The 20,144-nt window shown below is 35.8% G+C and overlaps 1 protein-coding gene across 1 annotated transcript in view; it reads right to left on the minus strand.

Moving 5' to 3' along the window:
- The window catches only part of LOC115430035 (atrial natriuretic peptide receptor 2), a 46,527-nt gene extending 28,153 nt beyond the window's left edge, over positions 1-18,374 (minus strand). The window contains exons 1-2 of the mRNA XM_030149906.1: positions 18,359-18,374; positions 16,815-16,970 (exon numbers count right to left, since the gene is read on the minus strand). Of these exons, the coding sequence (XP_030005766.1) occupies positions 16,815-16,970; positions 18,359-18,374 (172 nt within the window). The remainder of the gene's footprint in view (positions 1-16,814; positions 16,971-18,358) is intronic.
- Positions 18,375-20,144: the final 1,770 nt, after the last annotated feature.

Raw genomic sequence — 20,144 nt, forward strand, 5'->3', positions numbered from 1 at the left:
TTTCCATGTAAATGCAAAATGCCTCTGTACAAACACACTATGATCACACAGACGATGAAAAAATAAAAATAGACTCTGTTTTTCTGAATTACTGAAATAATTATCTCATAATTATGAGAAACAGTTTAGGAAAAAATAAAACCTTGGCTGTTTTTATGAGATAATTATCTCATTAATTCAGAAAAACAGAGACAATTTTCATTTTTTCATGTGAATGCAATACACTTCAGTAATTATATACCAACATGCACACAAAATACACTAAACAACACACTTAAATACAAAAACATGTACATAAACTATGCAAAGGTACACTAAAATACACAAAACACACACTAAATACACAGTGTATCTACAGGTTAGATGAAGCCAAATAAGGGATTTTGTTTTTTTTACATTTTTCTCATTGTCTTTGGTCAAATCTCAGACCTTCCATTCACATAAATAACAAACCAAAAGGCCTTAAAGTTAATACACACCAGCATGCACAAAAAACACACTAAATAATACGCTATTAATATAAAAAAAAATATACAAAAACTACACAAAAGTACGCTAAAATACACAAAAAGTACACAATCAGGGTATGTGCAGGTTTGATGAAGCAGAAATTATAATTTTGTGTGGGTCAATAATGTAAAGGGCTCTGGGTGCCTTGAAAAGTGCGATAGAAATCTAATCCATTTTTACCTCCGTCTGGAGGTTTTGTGATCACTTTGCTTTGTGTGTTTATTTGTTTGTTTGTTAGCAACTTTACGGGAAAACTATTCCAACCATCTTTCCCAAATCTTCCCCACAGATAGGCCTAGGCCCTGGGACCAACCCATTAAATTTTGGGCCAAGTAGGTCAAAGTTCAAGGTCACAGCAAGGTCACAACATCTACAATTGTCCTATCTCTCATCATTGAGCAATTTTCAAAAATTCATAAAAAATTCAAAACGACTCCGATTAGCCTCCAATTTGATCCACCCGTAGCTTAGAACAATATCTTGTATGTGGCACAAAATTGTCCACATCCACTGTGGAATGTGGACTCTGTGGACATTTACATTTAACATTGAAAATCCCATTTAACACACGTTTAAAATTAGAACTCAACAAATATTGATTAGAATTGAATCTAATTGGACATACTCATGACTGGTTCCAAGTTTCAATTTTTTCTGCTGTATGGAACAACCTGGAAACTGTTGAATTTAAAAAGAAATAGTCGATCCACACATGCACACCGTTTGGGGTGCTTGGCGGAGGTTTACGTTCTCTGAACACTTATTATTATTATTATTATTTTTTTTTTTTAAACAGATGATTTATGAGGTTTTTTCGGCAGATGTGAAATAATTGTGAATATCCTCCAGACCATGAAGCGTCCACATACTTCTGTCCATGTTTCGGACCCAGTGAGTTTTTATGACGTTTTTATGACAGTTTTACTCAAGAAAAGAGTCAGAAGTTCAGCCCCTGACTCATTCTGAATCCAGAAGTTCAGACAGATTTCGGTAAACACTTTTCTGTCAGTGTTTGGCACCGTCTTATCTTCTGACCACATTGGTTTACAGATGAAAGTTCACCGTGTCTTCAGTTGTTGCTTCAGTTGCTCAAACTGAATAAACATTTGTGAAACCTTTTCACTGGAGCGGCAGAGCGGAGAGTAAAAGACGACGCTGTTGGTGAAATGTTTCCTAAATTTGTCAAGACAACAGTTTAAAACATAGAGGAAGAGTTTAGGAAACAGAAAGGATCTGCTCTGACATAATACACTGGAATAAAAACAGGAAACTACAGGAATAAATCAGCTGAATAAATGTCTACTATTAGAGAATCAAGGCTCTATAAACTGGAGTTGATGATATATTGAAGAATCATTCAGTTTAAAGACTCGTTCTTATAAAATGGGCATAAAATGTGTTATTTGATAGCGAACTGACAAATTCTACTGTGCATTTTACATATTTTAAATACACAAACACAAGATCAGAATAAAAAAAAATCCCTGTATAATGTCAATTATGTGCAATAAATGGTAGAATAATCCTCTGTTCTTACAATAATAATGCAACATTTATTCAATATTTATAAGATTTCAAACATAAATGCAGTATTTTCATCGACTTGTTCAACTTCTATTATGTAAAAAAGTCAGGTTTTATATGATCACAACCCAGTGGATATTTTTTGTGGTTGTTCTTGCCTTGGATCACTTTACCCTCTAAAGCAGCGGTCCCCAGCCTTTTTTGTACTACGGACTGATTTCATGCATGAAAATTTTCCGCAGACCAGGTAGAAGTGCGGGGGTTCCAATAACAAAACCCTTTGTCAGTTCAGAGCGTGTGATCTGAAACACTTCAACTGTATATCAGGTAATTCCACTGATTCTACAGTAGAAGATCAACTCACCCTAATTCAGAACCAGTGGAACCTTGGACTTGTGTCCATGTAACTAGTCGGTCCCATCTGGGGCTGATGGGGCTGATTTATTTGCCACAAGAAAATTGACATAATAGAAAATGTTCTTATTCTATGTGTCCTCCTTCTTTCTCAATAACTGCCTTCACATGCTTCCTGAAACTTGCGCAAGTGTTCCTCAAATATTCAGGTGACAACTTCTCCCATTCTTCTTTAATAGTATCTTCCAGACTTTCTGGTAATAGTTTTGCTCATAGTCATTCTCTTCTTTCCATTATAAACAGTCTTTATGGACACTCCAACTATTTCTGAAATCTCCTTTGGTGTGACGAGTGCATTCAGCAAATCACACACTCTTTGACGTTTGCTTTCCTGATTACTCATATGGGCAAAAGTTTCTGAAAAGGTATGGATAATAGTGTTAGGTATGATTATGACATCAATATATGTTTGGTTTCAAAACAATTGACGTAGTGCCTGCTGAGAAAAAACAACTAAATGTTCATTGTAAATTTTGCTTCCCCACCCTGTAAGTCGCACCTGACTATAAGCCGCAGGTGTCCACGTTGTGACATGAGATATTTACTCAGAAAGACAGTAAACAGACCGATTATTTAAATATTTATGTCCATACCTTAACTGCTTTTTTCCAAACAGTGTCTGTAACACGGCAGTAAAACGGCAGGAACAGGCTGGTTCAAAAACCCAGAGGTCATTGATCTGTATCTTCATTTTCTGCTCATTAAACCGCTGCAGTCGTCTTCTTCAGTGTCGGAGTTGAACATCCTCAAAGGCTCCGTCACACTCCTTCTACGTCTCTCCTCCGTTGTTGCTCAATGGCGCTTCCGTGCTGCAGCTCTATTTCCTTCTTTACAGACACATCGATTCCTTTAAACTTCAAAGCTGCATCATATGCGTTTCTTTGTGTGTTTTCCATGATGACGGTTTGTGCATGACACGCAAAATGATTGTTAAAGTTCAGCTTAAAACTTCTCCTCTTCATCACCTCTTCCACCTGTCTGTCTCACTTTTGCGCTTCCTGCTAGAGCGCCCCCTGGTGGCCGTTAGCCCGTATAAATCTATACTCCAGCTGCATTGCCGTATAAGCCGCAGGGTTCAAAACGAGAAAAAAGTAGCGGCTTATAGTCTGGAAAGTACGGTACTACTTAAGTAATGTAACTGTCATCGCAGAAAACCCAGCCACACAAAGATATGAGGTTGGAAACAGAAGAAGGACTTTCAGGGCTTTTGTGCTGATATCTGCATATTCTGCTTGGACTTGAATCCAGAATGCACAGAGGTTTGCAGTTGTCCCAGACATGGATGGATGTGCAGGAGCAGTTTGGAGACGCTTGTGTGTCACCTGTTGGGATGAACCTGGAACTTCGGCAGGAATCCTGATATTTCCTTCTAAATGCATCTTTGTGTTTGCAGGCAGTCTGTGACCCTTCTGCAGCCTCATCGTTTCCTTGTTTCTTCCTGAAATAGTTCTCCAGTGAATTTTGTTTTTGGCTCATTTCTTTAGCTTGTGTTTCTACTGATTCATGAAGCGGCGCACCAGAGTCTAGCGGTTGTGAGGCGAGGGTGGAAACGGTCGTTTTTCAAAATAAAATCTCTGCAAGACTAATGGAAAAAATGGCTTTAATATTAACCATAATTTTTTTTCTTTGCAGCCCGGTACCAAATGATCCATCGACTGGTACCGGTCCGGGGACCAGGGGTTGGGGACCACTGCTCTAAAGCACAGGTGCCAAACATGCAGCCCAGGGGCCAAATCCGGCCTGCTAGAGGGTCCAGTCTGGCCCCTGGGATGAATTTGTGAAATAGAAAAATTACATTGAAGATATTAACAATCAAGGATGTAAAAATCCTTTTCATTCAGGTTCAAATGACATCTCAATTGGGTCAGAACCAGTAAAATATAATCATAATAACCTATAAATAATGACAACTGCAGAGTTCATCTTTGTTTTAGTGTAAAAAAGTAAAACTGCATGAAAATGTTTACATTAACAAAGTATCCTTTTACAAAAAATGTGAATAACCTGAACAAATATGAACAACCTGAAATATCTTAAGAGAAGTGTGTGGAATTTTACCAATATTCTGCCTGTTTTTCAATGTTTTGTGTCTTTGTAATTGTAATGTCAGTTGTAATGCACGTGTGTAAATGATAAACTGAGGCAGAATATTGTTAAAATCACACTTGTTTTTCTTAAGACATTTCAAGATGTTCGTGTTATTCAGATTTTGAAGGAAACTTTGCAGATGTAAACATTATCCTGATGTCATTTTTCTTTTTTTCACTCTTATTCTTTTACTGGTCCGGCCCACCTGGCTTCATCCTGGGGTGAATGTGGAACTGAACTAAAATGACTTTGACAGCCCTGCTCTAATGGTTAGAATTCCACATTTCTTTTGCTACTGTAACGTCACTCATTTCTCGGTTGGGTTTTTCAGTTCTCTTTCAGTGTTTCTGGGTTTTTCTTCAGATCCAGATGCTTCAGCGCCGTCACATTCTTCAGATTGTGCTGCATTTATTTCTGATCATCGGTCACCATCTGTTTGACCTGTTGTCCTCACATCAGGGACAAACCCACTCAGACAGTGGGCGGCTCTTTAGTTTTCACCTTTTCTCCTGTTTTTCATTGAGGGAGTTTAGGTTACTTTCATGTATTTTATTTCTTGCATTTGTTTTTGATCAGGGAATTTCGTTTGAACTCTGAAGAAGACTTTTTGTTTGTTGTTTTAGCCGAGCCCTCCCTAACCCTCTTTAAGTTATTTAAGAATAAACATTTTGGATTTTAGTTCTGGACTGACGTGTGTGCTTGGGAGTTGGGAGGGGAAAAAAAAAGCACATTATGTACGTCTGGGTAAACCCCTAGGCCGGGACGGAACAGCACCACACAGCTATTATATCCTCCTGAGCAGTTTTTCATATCGCAAAATACTGTATTGCAGGGTTAAAAAAAATAACAATGTCAGTTTTTTCCAATATTGTGCAGCTCTACTAGACATGATATAACGAGGGTGCTGATTGGCTCTGTGGTCACAGACAAACCCATATTTGGTGCCACAGTACTGTGTAGGAGTGTAAAAAAATATTGGTTCTGCAATATATTGTGATATTTTATTTCACAATACTGTATTGATATTAAAAAGTACTGTATTGATATTTTTAGGTATTTATTCAAATGCAGATATTGTGGAAGTTGATTTTTGTTTTTCTTTTTTGTTTATATTTGATTTATTATCAGTTAACACTCTTTTATTAAATAATGTGAGTTTCTTTGTTGGGATCACACAAAAATACTGTTCTGATATTAGTTCTGAACTAATAGAATATGAACATTTGAACAGGATCTGAAACTGTAATGTCTGTAAAACAGAATTTCAGTTTGAACACAGGAACATTTTGTGATATAGTATTAGATCCTGTTGTGATCAAATAGAAATGTGTTTAGTATCTGTGCAGATTTCTGCTGTAATTCAATTCTCCCAGGAAATAATCAACTTACAAAAAAGAAAAAACAAAAAATTGCCTTTTTAACAGTATCATGATATATCATGATATACTGTATCGTCATCCTAGTATTGTGATTTGTATCATATCGCCAGATTCTTGCCAATGCACAGCCCTATTTTTGATCAGGGAATTTCGTTTGAACTTTGAAGAAGACTTTTTGTTTGTTGTTTTAGCCGAGCCCTCCCTAACCCTCTTTAAGTTATTTAAGAATAAACATTTTGGATTTTAGTTCTGGACTGACGTGTGTGCTTGGGAGTTGGGAGGGGAAAAAAAAGAGCACATTATGTATGTCTGGGTAAACCCCAAGGCCAGGACGGAACAGCACCACACAGCTATTATATCCTCCTGAGGAGGTTTTCATATCGCAATATAGGTCGCAGGGTAGGGATGTAACGATTACTGGATTAATGATAAACAGCGGTAAAATTGAAGACAGTTAGTATTACCGTTTAAATTCTAATTATCATAACCGTGTTTGATTACCGCACTTTTAGCGGAAAAAACCCTATGTACAGATCTGCTTTTATGTCAAATATTTGAGTATAGTTTTAATTTATTACAATTTTAATTTTATATACCTAATATTTAGAACCAATATTCACTTTTAAAGTCTTTGAAAAGGTTTGTTAAGCATCTGTGTGTTATTTATGCAATAAATTATATACATTTTTCAAATTGGATTTTTGTTGTGTGTGTTTCCTGTCCTTTTGTGTTTTTATAGTAGGTTAAAATGAAAAAATAATAGACAGATGAGACAGATGAAGTTGTGCTGAAAACAGATCCCAAACATGGGTATAATAAACATTTGTTTATATAGTATATAAAGGCAAAACCAAAAGGACTGAAAAACGGACAAAATAGGCTCAGACCACTAAGGGTTAATATTTGAATGTTTCTGCAACAGAAGGTACATTGTGTTAATTATTTTATTTGTTTTTTTTTTTAATACAACTTGGTTAAATTATTTCAGTGTGTGTATAGTACTTTTTGAACATTTTGAGCACAATTTCAATAATACCGCGATAAAAATGATAATCGTAATAATTTGGGTCATAATAACCATGGTAGGAAATTTTCAAATCGTTACATCCCTAGTTAGAACATGAGTGAGAGGCAGAATAGCAAGAAATACGTCTTTATTATCATGATACGGAATTCAACGAAATGTATCACCGTTTTGAAAAATATACAAAATGTATAAATGACGTGTAAATAAATGTATTGAAATCAAATCGAGTGACATTGTGGTGATTTGAGGGAAATGTGTTACAGAGCTGATGGAGTAAATCCAGCAGAGACTGAGAGGAAAGTTCACAAATACACAGCCATTCCAATTACAGAGCGATTGGAGATCTGACAATAAATGTCACTGTTTCTGCTTTACGTCTGCGCTGCTTGACTATTTGTCTTAAACCAGGGCTGTCAAACTCGTAGTAGTTCAGGGGCCACATTCAGCTAAATTTGATCTGAAGTGGGCCGGACCAGTAAAATAATATATAAATGATGTCAATTCCAAAATTTTCTCTATGTTTTAGAGCACAGGTGTCAAACATGCGGCCCGGGGGCCAAAACCGGCCCACCAAAGGGTCCAATCTGGCCCCTGGAATGAATTTGTGAAATGCAGAAATTACACTGAAGATATTAACAATCAAGGATGTTAGAATTATTTTAGGTCAATTCAATCTAAAGTGGGTCAGACCAGTAGAATACTATCATAATAACCTATAAATAATGAAAACTACAAATTTTTCTCTTTGTTTTAGTGTAAAAAAAAAAAAAGTAAATTTACACAAAAATGTTTCCAGCTGTGATAATTTTGGTCACAATAACCGTGATATGAAATTTTCATATCGTTACATCCCTATTGCGGGGTTAAAAAAAAATCACAATGTCAGTTTTTTCCAATATCGTTCAGCTCTACTAGACATGATATAACGAGGGCTCTGATTGGCTCTGTGGTCACAGACAAACCCATATTTGGTGCCACAGTACTGTGTCAGTAGCCGCTTCTTTATATAATATTTACTCTTCAATCCAACTATACACCAGTGTGAGTGACACTGGAGGGAAGGTGGGTGAAGTGTCTTGCCCAAGGACACAGCAGCACATGACTAGGCTCTTATTATTATCATTATTATTATTGGCTCCGCCCCCTGGTCCTCCACTGACGTGCGTTCATATATTCTGAGGCTCAGACTGATTTCTGCTGCTTATACGGTTTAATGGTCTGTTTATCAGAGACATCTTCTACATAATTAAACCTCCTTCTCCTGTCATTTACATCATAATTAGAGGAGAACATCCTCCTCTTACTGATGTGTCTTCACTTCCACATCAGTGTTGGAGAGCAGCTGCAGACGTTCATGGTGTGAATGGACGATAATCAGACACTTGTACAATCAGCGCCGAGTGAAACCGCGAATTTAAGAACCAACGAACGTCATCACATGGAGAGAGAAGCTGCGGGTTTGAACACAGAAAACAGCTTTGAGGAGGATCTGATGGTGGAGAAGTCGCATAAAAGATGGAGGCTTTTAACACTGTCATTCACTATCATTCAGTCAAACGTGATCGTTAAGTTTGTGATGTAGTTTCTGAAGTTAAGTAGAATTTTCACCATCTGTATCTCAGTACTTTTTACATTTTCACATAAATATCTGTACTTCATACTCATCAAATCATCACAAATCAGTTTAGTTTTAATGCATTTAAATGGAATTATTGATTATTCTTTTGGATTATTCCCATTTTATTAAATTATATTATTATCCTTTTTTAAAAAAATTATTATTATTCATTAGATGATATGATAATATTTCATTACTATTAGATTATTCCCAACATTAAGACTGATTTTGAGCTAAATGACAGGAAAAGTAAAATGTCAAACACATGACATAGATGTAACAGAAAAATAAAATAAACTGAGATAAAAGATGAAAACGAAGTAAAAATGCGACAAAATGATAATGCTTAAATTGAAACAGATGTAGAAGAATTAAAAAGACAAAAAAGGATGAAAAAAAGAAACAAGACAAATAGACAAAACAATTTAGAATATGACACAAAAGAAAAATTGCAACACATTGATGTTAAAAACCAAAAGAGATAAAAAAAAAGAGATAAAAATTCCTAAAACCATATGACAAAAAAAAATAAAAAGAAACAAAAAATAAACAAAAAAGAGACAAAAACACCATAAATAAAATAAGAAATGTATAAGAAAAAAATGGAGTAAAACAGACAAGACAAAAAAAAAGACAAAACAAAAATAATCTAAAAAAAAAAAAAAAAAAGACAAAAACAACATAAAATACCTGACGTAAAATAAAAATACAGACAAAACCGTAACATGATGTAAAAGCCGTAACAGAAACATGATGACAGATAAAATACGCCTGTAGTTAAAGTCACTAACACTGAAAACAGATTTATTGGGTATTGTCGGTGTGTAGTTGTGTTTCTGTTGAATCCACTGTGTGTTTGTTTCTACTGAGGTGAAGAATGCGTGACCTTTGACCCCTTGGCTGACGTCGTCACGGTGAAAGGAAACAACACTTAACACCAGTGGAATCAGAGGAAGTGTGTGTTTGTGTTTGTGTCCACTCGGATGGATCCTAAAACTCAAACTTTACACACATTCATTTCTTTTCCTGAGGTTGTTTTTTTAATTTTGGATTCTGTTATTTCCATGAATGGCCTTTTATCATGTTATAACATCTATATATTTTACTGTATTTAACCCTTTTAAGACGACTGTGTCTCCAGTGACACAATTCTGCATCCGCCGTCATTTAAATTACTGTAACTCCTGAACTGTTTACACTGTTAATAAAATTCCATCGTCATCTTTTTATCGAAGATCGGGTTCTTTCTATCGGTCTATAACACATTAGGGGTCAAATGGGGTCACCTGAAATTTCTTGTGATTGATTAAAAAAAACAAGGAAAAAAACCCCAAAAACTTACTAATAAAAAATCTCTATTGAGTTGACAGAGACAATCTCAATCCATAAAAGACAAACTGTGAGTCTGAAACTGCAGCACTGTGGTTCTGTTTATCTGTCAAATGTTCATTGTGGTCAGTTTCAGATGCTGCAGCTCTTTCATAATTCATAGTTTGAGTTCTTGTTTGTTCAGTATTAATTGTCCTCCTTGTAAATCCAAGCTGGACTGACTGTACATATCCTGACCAAGGAAAATCCAATTCCCCCTTTGTGCAGTAATCTACACCTGGATTTATTGCCTCCGTCCAGAATAATATATATTACATAGACTAAATGTCCTCTAAAAATTAACGTTTATTTGCAACATAGTATAGCAAACTATTACATGATACAAAAAAATTAATTTTAGCAAAAAAAAAAAAAAAAAAAAGTCTCCATTTTGAATGTCTGGGGTCACCAGAAATTTGTGATGTTAAAATGGCGTCACGAGCCAAAAAAGGTTGGAAACCACTGCCCTACAGGTTTGGAGCACTTCTGTTATTCCTTTGAATTTAGCCTGAGATTTTATAAACAACTACTCGATCAGTGAATTAAATGTAGGAATTTTCACTGAAAAATACAAAAAGCAGAGGATAATATTACAATAAATGAAGAACAGATGAATTACACAGGGAAGGTTAAATATAGAGAAGAAAATCATTTGGAAGTCACTATAAAAATAGTTCCAGGTCTTTAAAGCTGCAGGAGACTTTTGTCACCAGTTTTTCATCAGATCTGTCCATCCTCAGTCATATCCTCAGTATCATGAATCTGTCAGTCTGTCTGTCATTACTCACCTGAATCTCTTGCATTACGGTGAACAGTTTCTTAGTTCCATCCACCAGAAACAAACTATTTGTTTACAAACAGAGCTGGGAGGGAACTCAGGCATCTTTAGAATTTTGTCGTGACGTGCATTGTGGGAAACGGAGGTTCGTGCAGCCGCCTGGCACACCATATGATATTATATAGCTACAACAAACATGATGCAGAAACGGCTGAAACAGACTAAATAGACTAGAATAGAAGAGAATAGAATAGACTAAATGTCCTCTAAAATTAACATTTATTTGCAACATACACTCAGGGGCAATGAAAACGCAACACTCTAAATTTTGGCTTAATTTTGCTCAGGACCTGAGTAGTCCAATTTGAGTTCTTAAGTGACCATTGGAGTCACAAGGTGTACCTCGTCACACATGAAAGATCATCATGTAACTGAACAGTGTGAGTTGGACTCTCATCAAGTCCATACTGAGTACAACATATGGGAGGAGGAGTTGTGTAAGTACAGTGTTTGAAATGAAGGACTGGTTGTCTTCCCCATATAAAGGCATGATAAAAGCCACACAAAAACATTTTTAAGTGTCATAATGCCACGTCTGTCGACTGAACAACAGAACAGGGCCCTGGGTATGCTAGAGGTGGGAGTTAGTGCCCAGCAAGTGGCTCACCGTTTTGGGTGTAGTACGTCCAGCATCACCAGACTGATACAGTGGCACCATGAAACAGGTTCTGTCAATGACCGACCACGTCCAGGATGCCAAAGAGTGACAACTGCTCATCAGGATCACCATATTGTCCTAAGACAACCTAAGATGCTTAGTCAGGTCCATGAGGAGACGCTGTACTGCCTGTGTGGCTGTTGGTGGGGGTCACACCCGATACTGACTGTTCTTTTGAGTTCAGTTTTAAATGTGTGTTCCGTTCATTCTTGTTGTGAGTAGTCCAGTATGAACCATCCAGACCACTCAGGTCATCTGGTGCAGGTCTGCTCTGTGTTCCAAAAGTCAGAACTAAACATGGAGAACCAGCGTTCAGTTTCTATGCTCCGTATATCTGGAACAAACTACCAGAAAATATCAGGTCTGCTGAGAGTCTGAGTTCTTCTAAGTCAAGGTTAAAGACTCACCTTTGACTAAAAGGCTTTTGACTTTTTAAATTTTATATTCTCTTTTGAAACTCCGCACTGAAACTCTTACTTTAATATGTGTTGTTTTTTTTTTGGGGGGGGGGGGGGGGGGTGGGGGGGTATGCGTTGTTTTCTTACTTGCTGTTTTTAATCACCTTTTACATGTTTCTTTTATAATGTTTTAAATGTGTTTCTTTTTATTTCAATGTCCTGTGTGAAGCACGTCAAATTGCCTTGTTGCTGAAATGTGCTATACAAATAAACTTGCCTTGCCTTGTGATTTTTCATTTTCAGCTTGTGCTCGTTATGTTTAATGCATCTGTTTATTATTGTCCAAATCACATTTAATTCATCAAAGTCAACACATCCAACATATTTGAATTGTCAAAATAAGAAAATAAATTTGAGTCACAAAAATATTTGAATCCGAACTGGTGCTGCATTTTCATTGCCTCTGAGTATAGTATAGCAAGCTGTTACATGATTACATGACAAATGAATTTTAGCAAAAAAGAAAAAAGTCTCTGTTTTGAATGTCTGGGGTCGCCAGATATTTGTGATGTTAAAATGGAGTCACGAGTAGAAAAAAGGTCAGAAACCACTGATCTACATGTTCTAAAAGTCAGAACAGAAGTGTGAACTAAACCTGTGAACTGTTCTGCTTCCACTGCCTGGAACAAACTACAGAAGGAGAAGGAACAGAAGGAGCAGGTGTCTGTAAATACAGTCAAAGTCATTTGAAATCAACAGGAAAAGGATGAATCTGAATATAATTAGACCTGATTATACCTTTAAAATTATTAGTGGTATTCTATACATGTGTCAACAGGGTGTATAAAAAAACTATACATTTTTAAAATTACCCCCAGTTCCACATTTGATAATTTTTGGAATTCTCTTCTATGGATGTCGGTAGGTCGGGGATTGGTGGATATTTGTCCAAATTTACAGACCCAGGTTTTCATGCATGAGTGAGCAGGGGATAATTGTGCAATCAAAGTTAAAACTGGTTTGAGTGAAGTAGCGGTGGGATTTAAATCCAGTCAAAGGTCATGGGAGGGGCCAATGGGCATCCATCTGGTTTTCCACAAAATTTCCAGGTTACAGCATTAACACTTTTTGACACCATGTCAGTTTCATTTCTTTACCCATGGCAGCTGTTCCTGCCTTTTAAAGGTAATTCAACTTGTTTGGGCCTGAAAATGTCACTGAGGACAGGCCCAGTTAGGGTTAGGGTTAACCTGGCCTGTCCTCAGTGACATTTTCGCATCAATTGATTGTCATTGACAAAGACAAAAACGAAGGGAATTTCATCCATAATTTTTATCTGTTTTAGTTAGTTTTGTAAGCACACAATACGGTTTCAGTGAGTTATCATTTTTTTTCCTTTAATTATAGTTTTTATTATTTCAGTTAACGAAAATGTTTTTACAGTTCTAGTTTTCGTCATTTCGTTAGTTTTTGTCAACGATAATAATCTTGTTTTGTGGAAAACCAGATGGATGCCCATTGGCCCCTCCCATGACCTTTGGCTGGATGTAAATCCCACCGCTATGTCGCAATTATCCCCTGCTCACCCATGCATGAAAACTTGGGTCTGTAAATTTGGACAAATATCCACCAATCCCCGACCTACCGACGTCCATAAAGGAAAATTCCAAAAATTATCAAATGCGGAACTGGAGGTAATTTTTCAAAATGTGTAGGTTTTTTGATACACCCTGTAGTTTGACTTTAGCACTGAGTTAATCTCAATGAGTCATTTTTTTCCTGGTTAAATAATAGTGAATAATAACAACATAAATAGTTATTGATTCCAATTCCACTGGAAATTGTTCTTTTAATGAACACTGTGTGTGTTTGACCAGTCAGATAATTCCATCCACTCCACTCAGATCTAGATCTAATGTATTTTGCTGCATTTGGTTCAATAATCAACCAAATGACATAAAGAGGCGTTTGATTCCTTATAACAGATGAGCGGTCTGTGCTCTGTTCATTTCACCCTTAGTTATTTTAATTTGAATTTAACGCTGTAATCCTCATCAGCGGTGGTGTATTTCATGCCTGTCCTGGTTTCAGTGACTCCACCTGCCTTTGACATCTGCTCCACATGTGTGTGATGTGTTTGTGTAAACGGACGCAGGGCTGACAAACACCCACCCACCCACACATGTCCACTGACAAACGCCAAAAAAACAGTAAAGACACACGGGTCTATTACGTCCACTTCCTCCTTTTCTGTCCTAAAGTCTTCGGCACAGATGTCAAACATACAAAAGCAGCCCGTCAAAGGCTCTAATCCGGCCCCGCAGCATCAGTTTACAAAATGGAAAAATGACACTGAAACTCCAGAACTGATAATCCACATTTTTCACTTTGTTTTAGTACGAAACTAGAAAAGCACTCAGAGAGCCCAGACCTCTGCCAAGGCACACTCTGAAAAATGATAAGTTGGCTCAACGTAATAAATTGAGGCAACAATTTCCATTAACCTTTTCAAGTTATTTCAACTTGGCAAATTGTTTAAATGCCACAAGACTTCTCTAGTTCGGTAAACTCTATTACTTTAGTACAAACAACATGATTTACCTTTTACTCTACAAGCTTAATTAAGTTGAACCAACTTAATTTTAATTGTGTAAGAACTACTCCATTTAGTTATACTGACTTATTGTTTTACTTTTATTCTACTCAAAAATGTCCATACAAGTGTTACCATAATTTTTTGAGTTGGCCTAACTTATTTCTGTACATCAGAACAAATTCCACATAGAGATTCCAGTTAAATGATCATGTTACTTATTTCTCTACGCATCTTAAGTACTAGATCTGTCTGCATGTTAGTATTTTATTTGTACTCAATACTGTTGTCTTCCTGCTATCAACAACAGTAAATTCTATTAGTCAAGCAGTAAGATGTTACATTACACAATATAACTACAGTTGTCGATAATCAGGAAAGGCCTGGTTTGGCCTATGGCTCTGACTCATGGTGCAGTTCTATAAAAATACAAAAACAAACACAACAAGGCCAACAAACATTGGCATGCACACATTAACTCAAAATTAACACCAACACCACAACCCTCCTGAACCCCTGCACATAAAAGAACACATTTTCAACAATATAACCAATACCCACAATGCAATGCGGCAAACACGCCACAATATATACTACAATTTTAAATTAGAAAGGAGCAAAATGTGTATTATTCAGTCCTTGAATAATTAAAACCACTGTTGCAGAAACAAAGCTAAATTCTATCAAGCCTTAAAGCTTAGTAAAGTTCTGTACAAAATCATGTTTCTCCTTTTCTTTCTGTACTTCCCTCCATTTCTTGTGGTCTGACAGCAAAACATGCCCAGGTACGTCAGCTTTGAACTCAGCTTTTAAAGGACGTTTACAAGATTTTTAAGCTGTTCTAACTTAACATACTAAGTTAAGACTGTTTCCCTTATTTTTCATTTAGACCAACTTCATAAAATAACTTATCAACTGATTACAATGCGTACATGTAACAACCTTATGGTAACACTTTACTTGAAGGTCTAGTTTATAATGCATTAAGAGCACATTCATAAGACATTATAATGCATTTATAATGCACTATAAAGTCATTACAACAGTTTATAATCATTTACAACAACTTATACCAAGGTTAATAAAGTATTATAAGTGTAGGCATAATGTATTATAAATTCAGCTTTCATAATGTTTTATACATCCATACCAAAGTGACAAGTGTTTATAGGAAGAACCTCCAGTCCTGGGTTACAGAACACATTCTAACCATCAGAACTGTAGCCAGTTATAAAGACACAGAGAACTGCTCTGACATGTAGTTTCTGAAACTGAATAATGCCTTAGAAACATCAGTAATAAGTTACAGGATGACTTTAAGAGCTTTTAGTAAAGTGACAACACTGTCTAAGGTTATTAGCAATTGTATGATATTATAACATAAGTATGATGACATATGAGCAGTATCTACAGGCTCTAAGTAAAGTGTAAGTCCAAAATTATACATCAAACTGTTCTGAATAACTCTTTATTTTGCAAAAACAAAACATTAAAAGAACAGAGACAGTAAATAGAAGTGTTACATGTGGCTTTATACATAAATAAAAAATAATGTGGCAGCTCTAAATCTTTGTTAATTCAAACACATACTTTTTTTTTTTTTTTAATAAATACGAAATCCCTAAAATATATGGGTATAGGGACCAGTGACAAAACTTAACAAAAGTTCCCCACCTAAAAAATAAATTCCTTCACACTGCTTTGGTATGGATGTATAAAACATTATGAAAGCTGAATTTATAATACATTATGCCTACACTTATAATACTTATTAACCTTGGTGTAAGTTGTTGTACATGATCATAAACTGGTGTAATGGTTTTATAATGCATTATAAATGCATTATAATGTCTTATGAATGTGCGCTTAATGCATTATAAACTAGACCTTCAAGTGAAGCGTTACCAAACTTATTTTTTTAAGCAGAAAAAGCTCTTGATTTTAAGCATAACTTACTAACCCCATGAATAATTTCTTAGAGTGCAGATCACGTTATCTTTGTAGTTTTTTGTACAGTATATTGCCAATATATTTCAGTATTTTGTGATATTTTTGTACAGTCCCTTTTGCACTTTAAGTGTTTGCTGCTAAACAACTTTTATTTTTCCTGTAACAATGACAATAAACATCTATTGCATTCTCTTGTATTGTACTGTATTCTATTCTGAAAGGGTTAAAATTCCACCCAGACCCTGTGTTTGTTCACTTACCAAAACAGGTTTGTGTGTTTGATTTAATAGTATTTTGTGCTGTTTTTTGTTTTTTACATGTTTGCTGTGTTCCTGCTGGTTTAAAGCCCCCCCCCCCCAAACCCCCATCCACCCCCACCACCCCACGCCAACGCCACAGTGGACAGCTGACCTCCCTGAAGCCTGTAAAAGACAGTTTTACATGTTTACCTTTGGGGCTGAGGTCCATTCCTTCGACGTAGAACGGTCCATTCCTCAGGGCTATTTCCTGCAGGATGATGCCAAAACTGTACACATCACCCTTCTGAGTCCCCTGAGGAGGGTGGCGGTCGTATATGAGCAGCTCAGGAGCCGTCCACAGCTTCTCTGCAAATAAAACACAATCATAAAGCATCTGGGAAACACATTATATCTAGGAACATGTTCAAACTATTAACTCATTGCCTACTTGTGAGTATTTAGTGGCATTATTCTGCATGAGTGCATTCAACGACTAGTACAGTTTTGTCCTCCTAATCGTTGCTTATTGATAATAAATGAGCTGTTGTACATGAATAACTTACAGCATGGGCCTTATAACACGAGTATCAAACTCCAGTCATTCTCTATTATTAGTCCTTAAAGGTACGATGTGTAATATTTGCACATGTTTGTAAGTTCATGTAAAGTTTATGTTGGAGTGTTTTCCTTGGATCTAGTTATACGGTTAACACAAAGATAGACACAAACTAAGAAATATAAGGATTTTCATGGTAAAAGGTCACACGAATCAGTGCGAATCTGTTATTATGAATGTGAAGAAGCAGGAAACTAAGAAATGTAATTCAATCTGTTACACATCGCAAAAAAGAGCATGTCATATATAAATTTAGCACTATTTTCACGTTGTATATACATATATCGTTATTGTTTATCTGTGACAATATTGCACATTAACCCTTAGGGCTCCATGGTCACGACCCCATGACTCAATCACATGACATTTTCAACACGTCGGAAGTCGGTCACCTAGACAACTGCAGACAACTGCATTTGAAAGTGCGGACTTGAACACTCTCCTACTTTTTCTTTGATGTTGTTAGAGCAACCAGAGATATGACGGTTTGAAACCGGAGCAAACAATGTGAGTAAAGTATGAAAGTGAGGTGGGGGGGGTTAGATTTCTGACCATGCCCTCGTCCTTTTTTGTCCTTTTTTAAACGGAAAAAACTGGCCGAATCTGCAGATTCTAATCCACAGACTGCATTAGCATTACAGGTAACAGGGAGGATGACCCCCACCTGAACCAGATGCGGAAACCGGGAGGACCGGGGGTGAGGTGGGGTGAGAAAACCGGAGAAAATGCCTGAGTAAAGATATGCTTTGATGTCAAATATTTGATTTATTTATGACAATTTTAATTTTATATACCTAATATTTGGAACCAATATTCACTTTTAAAGTCTTTGAAAAGGTTCGTTAAGCATCTTTGTGTTATTTATGCAATAAATTATGTACATTTTTCAAATTGGATTTTACCTTTTTTGTATGTTTTTGTCCTTTTGTATTGATTATAGTAAGTTAAAGTGAAAAAATAATAGGCAGATGATATAGATGAAGTTGTGCTGAAAAAAAAGATACCAAACATGGGTATAGTAACATTTCTGTATATAGTATATAAAGGCAAAATCAAAAGTACTGAAAAACTGACAAAATAGGCTCAGAGCCCTAAGGGTTAACATCTCACTTATCTCAGTTTTGCAGATGCTCTGTACCGTTTCCCTCTGACATTTTATACAATTACTCAGATGTTGCACATTTATGTGAATACATATTTTTCTCTCAGTTATAGTAGTTTATATTTTTATATTTTTTATGCTCTTTTTCTCTCGCATGCCATTTTTGAAATGCCACATTGTTGTGATTCTTGTCATTTCCCAGTTAAATTACTCTATTTCAATTTTTATACTAAAAGTTTTATACTTATCTTAAATTCTTGTGGCAGTGTGAATAGCAAAGAAAGATTTTCATTGTAAAGGCAAACCTGTAATGCTTTGAATCTTGAATCTTCTCTTCACACTTTAAATATTTCATAATATGATGAATTCTCATGCATCAAAACACAAAACTACACATGTTAACAGTTTCCATATAACTTCTAATGTTAGATGCAGGAGCAGAGATGGTAAACTTAAGCGCTGGTCTGTTTATGCACTTATGAACTGAGGGTTTTAAAAAGTGCTTCATGAATTAAAGCTATTATTGTTCCTTATAATGTGGCTATTTCAGACAAAAATACAGACTAATGTGCAAAGACCTTGAGTCAACTGTGGCTTAGTTTGACACTTATTAATGCACAGTAGTGAATAATTATGAGAAAATGTAATGATTCATGTACAACAATGTCATTTATTACCCATAGATGGTTAATGTTACTGAGTGAAAACATTGACATTAGAAGCCAAGACAGTAGATGTAGAACACAGAAGCAGCTGATGTTTGTATAAAACAGTGAATTTGGTTCATTTGTTTTCCTGTGGATTAAAAGATGTTACAGAAAAAGTAGCAGTAAGAAGGAGAAGAAAAAGAAGAAGAAAAAGAAGAAGGAGGAGAAGATGAAGAAAAGCAAAAAGGAAAAGAACAAAAAAGAACAGGAAAAAGAACAAGAACAAGAAAAACAAAAACAAAAAGAACAAAGAAGAACAAGAAGAACAAGGAGAAAAAAAACAAGAAAAAGGAGAAGAAAAAGAAAGAAAAACAAAAAGGCGATTGAAGAAGAAAATGAAGAAAAACAGGAAGAAAAAGAACAAAAAGAAGAACAAGAAGCAGAAGAGAAGAAAAGAGGAAGAAAAAGAAACAAGAAGATGAAGAAAAACAAGAAGAAAAAGAACAAAGAACAAGACAAAAAAGAACATGAAAAAAAAGAAAAAAAGAAGAAGAACAACAAGAGGAAGAAGAACAATGAGAATGAGGAGAACAAGAAGGAGGAGAAAAAAAGAACAAGAAAAAGGAGGAGGATGAGAAGATGATGATGAAGAAAAAGAAGAACAAAAGAACAAAAAAGAAGAAGAACAGGAAGCAGAAGGAGAAGAAAAAGAAGAGGGAAGCAAAAGAACAAGAAAGATGAAGAAAAACAAAAAGAAAAAGAACCAAAGAAGAACAACAACAATAAGCGGAGAGGAAAAAGAAACACAAGGAGGAGACAAAACAAGTAGAAGAACAAGGACAACAGGAAAACAAGGAGAAAAAAAAGAACAAGAAAAAGAAGAACGAAGGAAAATCAAGAAGAAGAAAAGGAGAGAAGAAGATGAAGAAAAACAAGAAGGAAAAGAACAAGAAGAAGAAAGAAGCAGAAGGAAAAGAAAAGAAGATGAAGAAGATGAAGGAAATAAGAAGAAAAAGAACAAAGAAGAAGAACAACAAAAACAAGGAGAAGAAACCAAGGAGAGAACAAGAAGAACAAGGACAACGAGAAGAACAAGGAGAAAAAAAAAATCAAGAAAAAGGAGCAGAAAAAGAAGAAAAACAAGAAGAAAACAAGTACAAGTAAAAGAAGAAGAA

Source organism: Sphaeramia orbicularis, chromosome 12 (assembly GCF_902148855.1).
Source record: "Sphaeramia orbicularis chromosome 12, fSphaOr1.1, whole genome shotgun sequence".
Lineage (NCBI taxonomy): Eukaryota > Metazoa > Chordata > Actinopteri > Kurtiformes > Apogonidae > Sphaeramia > Sphaeramia orbicularis.